Raw genomic sequence first — 9,527 nt, forward strand, 5'->3', positions numbered from 1 at the left:
GATGCATTGAGAGTCTCCTTTGAAACCTTAGACGGCGGGATATAGCGCGCGAAAGTTGCGCACGGAGGGGCTTTTACCATTGTAGCGTAGCAAGTTGGCCATGGAGAAAATGTCACCGTTCACAGCGTCATTTTGTCAGACGGTTGAAAGTACGTGCAGCTTTCTCGTGCTATCGCTTTTTTCTTTCTTCTTTCCTCTTTTTTTTTTAACCTAGAAGGTGAGGCTTTAAGTTTGTAATACTGCTTTACTGTAATACAGACAATCCGATGTGTTGGAAGCGTACGTATTTTAAAGGCAAGCCTGAACTCTTATGTATACAAAAACCAACAGGACAAGTACAGTCTATCACAATGTTCCTGACGTGTAAGGTTAGGGGATCATGTTACATGAGTATACTTCTTAAATTCCCTCACTTTCTCCAAGCCATTAGGAGTATGATGTCGCTAGACAAAGACAAGCAAAGATCCAGTGAGAATGCAAGGGTTTGTTACAAGTCGTAACAATGAATTTTATTACTATTATTAGACTTCAAGTAAGAATCTACAGTCTTTTTTTCTTTTTTACCGGACAGAGAGAAGTAGGGTAATGTAGATAATGTGAGTTTGTAAATGTTTTTTTTTTGTTTGTTTTTTTGTTTTTTTTCCTTTTTCAACCAATCAGGGACCTTTTCCCCCATGCACTGTTGCTGGGTAGAATTCAGACGTTTAAGCAGAATAATTGCGATAAATGAATCAATAGGTTTAAAAAAAATAAAATATGCTATTTTTTATTTTTTATGTAATTTGTTTTCCAACCAATCACAGATCTTGTCTCTCTGTTACCAGGTAGAAAATAAAAATAGTGTATTTGTATTCTGGTGCTTTTGTGTCTTCATTTCAATAGTTTACCTCATTGAACCAACTTGATGTTATTTTAATTAAATTTTTTGAACTTGTGTAGCATATTATGAGGGCAAAGGCCTGGTTTTCCAAACTACAGCTAACAGTTTTGAGGAGGAAAGGCCAGCAAAGAGCTACTGAAGCAGATAACACTACTCCAACCTGGGCCGAATCTGTGTCGTCGTCACCCTTAATCTGATGCATCCAAAATGGCTGCCACCAGAATATTGTCCCAGGTCATTCCAGGTAGGCTTTACGATAAATCAGTTGAGCTAATTTTTTTAAATTGGTTAAGATGCTATTGGACAGTTTGGCTTGTTGGAACTCACCAGAACTAGGCCTATGCTTAAATGATGAACAAGAGGTCTACTCCCAGATCTTCCTCTGAGTCTGCCTGGATTTAAAGCCCACTGGCGTGGAAGCATTCATACCTAATTTTAGTTTTAGGCTTTGGAATTTAAAAAATAGATCCCAAGGACTTTAATTGGCATGACTAGAATATGTCAGAACCCTAATGTGTTTTCAAGAAGTGTTTTATTTGGCCACTATTTTGCAATGTAAACCAACGGCAATATTGCTTTTTTGGCACCAGTTGCAATACCTCAGCCAGCCACTAGGATGGAACGGGCTTCAGAAGCTTAAGAACTCATGAACCTGATTGAAACTGAATACAAAAAAATCGCAGAACGTGAAATATCCCTTGAAATAGACAGTAATTTACACCCGTGTGCAAGCAATATATGGCCAAGTACAAGTACATTCGAACTTCTGGGCTTCACTTTAAAACATTCTTACGAGAATCAAACGTGAGTTTCCTATACGCTCTGTCCCGCTGACCGTGTGGAGCGCATGCTCAGAGGACCTATGTCGCTTTTTAGTGACGTCATTCGACGAGCGCAGTAAGCGCATTTGTGGAATTGTTCAACATGGCGGCGTTGGCTGGGCTACGTGCGTGTCTTCCCTCCGGTAAGTAACATCGCCTAAACATTATTCGTATTTCGGAATAAAATTTTGGAGAAACTGCAATGTAGCTTCGTAGAATGTGAATGGGGTACCCTGTGAGATCTGGTGCTGTGCGCACATAACTGAACACTGGCATTTAGAAGAGTGTCTGTACTGGTTAGCTATCAAGCTAGTGATGCTGATCCAATGTAAAGGTCATTTTAGCTACGTATTGCAGTGCACTCCGTTAAGTAACCGTATTAAATGTCATGTCATTAAAAATACAGCTTAATAGCGATAGCTTATTTTTACGTCAATGTTTTAAATTTTGTATACATTTTGCGCGTACTAAAAGGATTTATCTAGCTCAGGCTAGCCAAAGGTGTCAGTGTTGGTGTTGCTTTTTTGCTGTCAGTCTAGCGGTAGGAGTACAATTTTTGGAATTTCCTACCAGTAGGAATCAAGAGTTATAAGGCACAAAACGGTGGAAAAATCTCAAACATGCCTTTATTTTATGAATAAAACGACGCTGAATGTGTTATAAAGCCGATTTAATATCATCATGTGACCACACACAATTGACAGTCTTGTAAGTAGGACCACTCGCTAGATGGGGTTGTGGCTATGTGTGGTTTCAAAATGTTGTGTCGATATTAGCAGTTATTCGCGACAAAATGCACTGTGTAGTGCGAAGTCAAAAATGCTGTTTAAAGCAATGGATACTTTAGCAACAACCGGAACTTATTATCACTATAGCAGTTCTAAGCATTATTATAATCTTCCGTTACTGAATTAATTTAAACAGTGTTGTATAAATGGGTGAGCTGTAAAAAACTAAAACAAAATAAACTTGAACTCCTGTAATGTGTGCCCTGCTCATTGTTAAGCTCTGTAGTGAACACAAAGTTAGCATCATTAGTATGTTTACTTACATAATGAGGTTCACATCATTATTATACATTTAGTTGCAGAACAATGGTAGAATCATTATTATACATTTACTTGCATAACGAGGTTCATATGTGTATATATATCTTTAGTTGCAGAAAAAGATCAGCATCATTGCTATTAATTTACTTGCATACTGTGTTGCACTTTGGCATTCACTCATCTCCCCCATTCTCCTGCAGTACTCCAGTTCTCCACATCAGGCCTATTGCACAGCTCTTTTAAAGTGGTGAGTGTCCTCCTCTTGCAGTTCTTGATTTCCATCACAAGGAGGCATCATTTAAGTGCCCCACTCACCTAGTGCACTAGTGAACAGGCCGCAGTGGCCAGTATAGGTGCTGTGTTGATTAAACCATCTTTCTTGTCTCAGTGTGCGGTGCCTCTAAGCAGGAGGGGCTTTGCTGCGGAGGCGAAGAAGGTGTACACGAGAGAGAAGCCTCACGTGAACATCGGCACCATCGGTCACGTCGACCACGGCAAGACCACGCTCACCGCAGCCATTACTAAGGGTAACCATTGTGATGTCACGTTCAGTAGAACCGCCTCCGCCTGCTTCAGATGCAAGCTCGTTGGGCCCGGGGACCCTTCTGGACCCGCCGATCGTTCAGTGGCTTCCTTGGCTTTGAAATTTAATTGAAACTACACTAGTTTTGAAGAATCTGAATTATTTATGAATTGGTATCATGCCGTGGTTCACGTTCCCAGTTGTGATTCCTTAGCTAAGATTTTGAAAGAGTGGATGTGAAATGTGAGCATAATACATTTTCTAACGCTCGTGCTCATAGCTGCTCATTGTATGCTTTTCCCACCAAGCCCTCTTGTGTGCGTGTGTTGCTCTCCCCTCAGTGCTGGCTGAAGCTGGAGGTGCCCGCTATAAGAAGTACGAGGACATAGACAACGCCCCGGAGGAGAAGGCCAGAGGAATCACCATCAACGCGTCCCACGTGGAGTACACCACCGCCAACCGGCACTACGGGCACATCGACTGCCCTGGCCATGCCGACTACGTCAAGGTACTGTCGGCGCAGCGAGAGAGAGCCTGCGTGTAATGATGCATATACTGGTCAGAGTGCATACAATACTATACCATAATATCACTTATGTCCCCTGTAGAACATGATCTCCCACACATGCACACAAGCACTCACATGCACACACACACACATACACGCAGCGCAGTGACTCTTGCCTCCCGTAGAACATGATCTCACACACACACACACACACACACACACAGACACACATACACTTGCACACAAACAGACACAGACATACAGATACAAGCACACACACACACACACACAGACACACACATTGCAGTGACTCTCCTCCCCTGTAGAACACTATCTCACACACACTCACACACATGTACTCGCACACACGTCACACACACGCACGAACAGACACACACACTCTCAAACACGCTCACACACACACACACACACGCACGCGCACACAGCGCAGTGACCCCCCTCTTCCCGCAGAACATGATCACGGGCACGGCGCAGCTGGACGGCTGCATCCTGGTGGTGGCGGCGACGGACGGGCAGATGCCGCAGACGCGGGAGCACCTGCTCCTGGCGCGGCAGATCGGCGTGGAGCACGTGGTGGTGTACATCAACAAGGCCGACGCCGTGGACGACCCCGAGATGCTGGAGCTGGTGGAGCTGGAGATCCGGGAGGTGCTCACCGAGTTCGGCTACGACGGCGAGAACACGCCCATCGTCACCGGCTCCGCCCTCTGCGCCCTGGAGGTAACTGGGGGAGGAGGCGGTGCTGTCCTGCCATTGGCTGGTATTGCTGTGAGTGATGGTAAATGCGTGGAGCTGAGTCCCCCCCCCCCCCCCCCCCCCCCCTTGGTCTTTCAGAACAGGAACCCGGAGATGGGCGTGGACACTGTGATGCGGCTGCTGGACGTGGTGGATACCTACATCCCCCTGCCCAAGAGGGAGCTGGACAAGCCCTTCCTCCTGCCCATTGAGGGAGTGTACTCCATCCCCGGTATGCACGTGGTCTGCAATGGGTGGGGTTTGTCAGTGCTGCGCTGGGCGGGGCCTATCAATGCTGCTCTGGGTGGGGTCTGTCAGTCCTGCGCTGGGTGGTGTCTTGTCAGTGCTGCGCTGGGTGGGGTCTGTCAGTCATGCGCTGGGTGGGGCCTGTCAGTCCTGCGCTGGGTGGGGTCTGTCAGTGCTGCGCTGGGTGGGGTCTGTCAGTCCTGCGCTGGGTGGGGCCTGTCAGTCCTGCACTGGGTGGGGCCTGTCAGTGCTGCGCTGGGTGGGGTCTGTCAGCCCTGCACTGGGTGGGGTTTGTCAGTCCTGCACTGGGTGGGGCCTGTCAGTACTGCGCTGGGTGGAGTCTGTCAGTCCTGCAGAGGGTGGGGCCTGTCAGTGCTGCGCTGGGTGGGGTCTGTCAGTCCTGCGCTGGGTGGGGTTTGTCAGTCCTGCACTGGGTGGGGTTTGTCAGTCCTGCAGTGGGTGGGGCCTGTCAGTGCTGCACTGGGTGGGGTCTGTCAGTCCTGCGCTGGGTGGGGCCTGTCAGTGCTGCGCTGGGTGGGGTCTGTCAGTCCTGCGCTGGGTGGGGTTTGTCAGTCCTGCACTGGGTGGGGTTTGTCAGTCCTGCGCTGGGTGGGGCCTGTCAGTCCTGTGCTGGTTGGGATTTGTCAGTCCTGTGCTGGTTGGGATTTGTCAGTGCTGTGCTGGGTGGGGTCTGTCAGTGCTGCGTTGGGTGGGGTCTGTCAGTGCTGCTCTGGGTGGGGTCTTGTCAGTCCTGCGCTGGGTGGGGCCTGTCTGTGCTGCTCTGGGTGGGGTCTTGTCAGTCCTGCGCTGGGTGGGGCCTGTCTGTGCTGCTCTGGGTGGGGTCTTGTCAGTCCTGCACTGGGTGGGGCCTGTCTGTGCTGCTCTGGGTGGGGTCTGTCAGTACTGCTTTGGGCAGACACTGATAATCTCATTTACTTGTGTCCTGAAAGAATGCTGAATGTCTCTGTCCCTCCCTCCCTCAGGCAGAGGTACGGTGGTAACCGGGACGTTGGAGAGGGGGGTGATTAAGAAGGGCGATGACTGTGAGTTTGTGGGACGCAACCGGTCCTTCAAGTCTGTGGTGACAGGTCAGTTTGGGTCCTAACCTCCCTCACATTTTCACATGCGCTTTGTTGGGTTGACAAGAATACGTTTGCTCTGCTAAAGCATTCTGGGAAAAAAAGGAAATTAAATCTGAACAGGTATTTGGCAACTCAGTCTTTTTTCAAGCCTTACGCCAAGTTTCCAACCAAGTTAGACGGCTTTCTAGCTTGTGTGCTTTCAGGGTGCTGTTGCCATAGGTCAAAGAGTAAAGTGTCTTTTCCAGAGGCCTAGGGTTTGTTTGTATTATTGCACACAATTCTAACCAGTTTGTTGGGATTATCACAAATGTGTTGGGATTATCGCACTTTTGTTTGCATTTTAACAGCTTTGTATCACCACATGATTATCACGTTTGTTTGTATTATTGCAGTTTTGTTGAAATTATCATAGTTTTGTTGATATTATTACAGTTTTGTTGAGATTACGACATCTTTTTTGGGATTATCACAGTTTTCTTTGGATTATCACAGTTTTGTTTGGATTATCAGAGCTCTGTTTGGACTGTCACAGGGGTGGAGATGTTCCACCAGTCCCTGGAGAGGGCGGAGGCGGGGGACAACCTGGGCGCTCTGGTCAGGGGGCTGAAGAGGGAGGACGTGAAGAGGGGGATGGTCATGAGCAAGCCCGGCTCCATCCAGCCTCACCGAAAAGTGCAGGCACAGGTGTGTCATCACCGTCCCGCTGCTCACCTGTACAGCTTTACTGTCTCAAGAGCAGAGTCTGTGTGTTTAATAAGATCTTTACTGTCTCAAGAGCAGAGAGTCTGTGTGTTTAATAAGATCTTTACTGTCTCTCAAGAGCAGTGTGTTTAATGAGCTCTTTACTGTCTCTAAAGAGCAGAGTCTGTGTGTTTAATGAGCTCTTTACTGTCTCTCAAGAGCAGTGTCTGTGTGTTTAATAAGATCTTTACTGTCTCTAAAGAGCAGAGTCTGTGTGTTTAATAAGATCTTTACTGTCTCAAGAGCAGTGTGTTTAATAAGATCTTTACTGTCTCTCAATAGCAGAGAGTCTGTGTGTTTTAATAAGATCTTTACTCTCTCAAGAGCAGAGAGTCTGTGTGTTTAATAAGATCTTTACTGTCTCTCAAGAGCAGTCTGTGTTTAATAAGATCTTTACTGCCTCTAAAGAGCAGAGTCTGTGTGTTTAATAAGATCTTTACTGTCTCTCAAGAGCAGTCTGTGTTTAATAAGATCTTTACTGCCTCTAAAGAGCAGAGTCTGTGTGTTTAATAAGATCTTTACTGTCTCTCAAGAGCAGAGTCTGTGTGTTTAATAAGATCTTAACTGCCTCTAAAGAGCAGAGTCTGTGTGTTTAATAAGATCTTTACTGTCTCAAGAGCAGTGTGTTTAATGAGCTCTTTACTGTCTCTCAAGAGCAGAGAGTCTGTGTGTTTAATAAGATCTTTACTGTCTCTCAAGAGCAGAGAGTCTGTGTGTGTAATAAGATCTTTACTGTCTCTCAAGAGCAGAGTCTGTGTGTTTAATAAGATCTTTACTGTCTCTCAAGAGCAGTCTGTGTTTAATAAGATCTTTACTGTCTCTCAAGAGCAGAGTCTGTGTGTTTAATAAGATCTTTACTGTCTCTCAAGAGCAGAGTCTGTGTGTTTAATAAGATCTTTACTGTCTCTAAAGAGCAGAGTCTGTGTGTTTAATAAGATCTTTACTCTCTCAAGAGCAGAGAGTCTGTGTGTTTAATAAGATCTTTACTGTCTCTCAAGAGCAGAGTCTGTGTGTTTAATAAGATCTTTACTGTCTCTAAAGAGCAGAGTCTGTGTGTTTAATAAGATCTTTACTCTCTCAAGAGCAGAGAGTCTGTGTGTTTAATAAGATCTTTACTCTCTCAAGAGCAGAGAGTCTGTGTGTTTAATAAGATCTTTACTGTCTCGAGCAGAGAGTCTGTGTGTTTAATAAGATCTTTACTCTCTCAAAAGCAGAGAGTCTGTGTGTTTAATAAGATCTTTACTGTCTCTAAAGAGCAGAGTCTGTGTGTTTAATAAGATCTTTACTGTCTCTCAAGAGCAGAGTCTGTGGGTCACACTCTGTACCTGTCTCTCAGGTCTATATTCTCAGTAAAGAAGAGGGCGGCCGACACAAGCCCTTCATGTCCAACTTCATGCCAGTGATGTACTCCCTGACCTGGGATATGACCTGCAGGATCAGCCTTCCCTCAGGCAAGGTGAGCTCCTCTCAGACCAGCCTGAGGTCATATGACCTGCAGGATCAGCCTTCCCTCAGGAAAGGTGAGCCCTGCTCAGACCCGCCTGAGGTCATGTGACCTGCAGGATCAGCCTTCCCTCAGGCAAGGTAAGCTCCTCTCAGACCTGCCTGAGGTCATGTGACCTGCAGGATCAGTCTTTCCCCAGGTAAGGTGAGCCCCGCTCAGACCCATCTGAGGTCATGTGACCTGTAGGCCAGTCTGTGGACTCTTTATGAAAGTGTCTACGTCACTGTTCACACTGAGTGATGTCTGGAGACACGCTTTGTACTACTCTCAAAAATGTTTTTTTCTTTTTCTTCCCACCATGCTGTGTACTTGCTTTAAAGGTCCCTTGTCACTGTTTTTTGGCAATTTCATATTCTGCCAAACATGTTTATGAAGTTTTATAGGAAAAAAATTTTTCATTCAGGCAGATTCATGTTCATTATGCTTTCCAACACAAGCCGTTTCCATGCAACATTAGCATGTATTAGCATTTTTTATTATTATTATTATTTATTATTATTCACGTTTTAAGGCTGCGTCTCTGATTGGCAGTCGCTACGGCGACGCTGCGGCAGCGGCGTGCGCTGGGGTGGGCGTGGCCGTGGCACGCGTCGTTCCTCATCCCTCCCCTTTCCTCCCTGTCTCAGGAAATGGTCATGCCCGGGGAGGACGCGTCGTTGACCCTTGACCTCCGGCAGCCCATGGTCCTGGAGAAGGGCCAGCGCTTCACGTTGCGAGACGGCAACCGGACCATCGGCACGGGCCTGGTCACCGACGTACTGCCCGAGACCCCGGGCGAGAGCATCAAATGGGGCTGAGGGGGGAGACTGCGGGGGGGGGGGGGGGTGTATCTATACGTAGATTTACAGCCACTGAACAGCGATGGGCCGACAGACTTTCAGACAGACAGGGGCTTTGGGGGGGGGGGGGGAGACCACGATTGCTTGCATTCTTACTGAAATATTCTGGACGATACTGTACGAGCTATGGACAATGATGAAACCGGAGTCTTTCTGTCCAAAGGCAGAACCAAAAAATATTAGTTTCTTGTGTAATAAAGATGTATTTACCACACGACACTGTAATATGCTTGTCAGTTTTCTGAGAGCTGCTCTGAAATGCGGTTTGTGCTAATTCATCAACGTCCAAGTGCTTCTGGGTGTGGCATTGGGCGACTTTAATAAGGCGGCAGGGTAGCATAACGGGTGAGGTCACAGGTTCGATTCCCAGCAAGGACACTGCCGTTGTGCCCTTGAGCAAGGTATTTAACCTGCATTGCTTGAGTATATATCCAGCAGTATGAATAGATGCAGCGTTCTGGATTAGAGTGTCTGCTGAATGCCTGTATTGTAATGTAATGTAATGATACATGCCAGTTTTCCATAGGCATTCAGGATTATGGATTTGAGCATCAAGTTTTGAATGAGATTTACGCCAG

At 46.6% G+C, this 9,527-nt stretch overlaps 1 protein-coding gene across 1 annotated transcript; it reads left to right on the forward strand.

Annotated features, from left to right (window-relative positions):
• The first annotated feature begins 1,756 nt into the window (after positions 1-1,756).
• tufm (Tu translation elongation factor, mitochondrial) lies at positions 1,757-9,166 on the forward strand. The gene is made up of 10 exons (XM_035398643.1): positions 1,757-1,844; positions 2,951-2,997; positions 3,139-3,277; positions 3,615-3,781; positions 4,253-4,522; positions 4,637-4,769; positions 5,767-5,871; positions 6,398-6,549; positions 7,943-8,062; positions 8,737-9,166. The coding sequence occupies exons 1-10, from the start codon at positions 1,805-1,807 to the stop codon at positions 8,905-8,907; spliced, it is 1,344 nt and encodes a 447-aa protein (XP_035254534.1). The 5' UTR covers positions 1,757-1,804; the 3' UTR covers positions 8,908-9,166.
• The last annotated feature ends 361 nt before the right edge of the window (positions 9,167-9,527 follow it).

Source organism: Anguilla anguilla, chromosome 17 (genome assembly GCF_013347855.1).
Source record: "Anguilla anguilla isolate fAngAng1 chromosome 17, fAngAng1.pri, whole genome shotgun sequence".
NCBI classification, from domain to species: domain Eukaryota; kingdom Metazoa; phylum Chordata; class Actinopteri; order Anguilliformes; family Anguillidae; genus Anguilla; species Anguilla anguilla.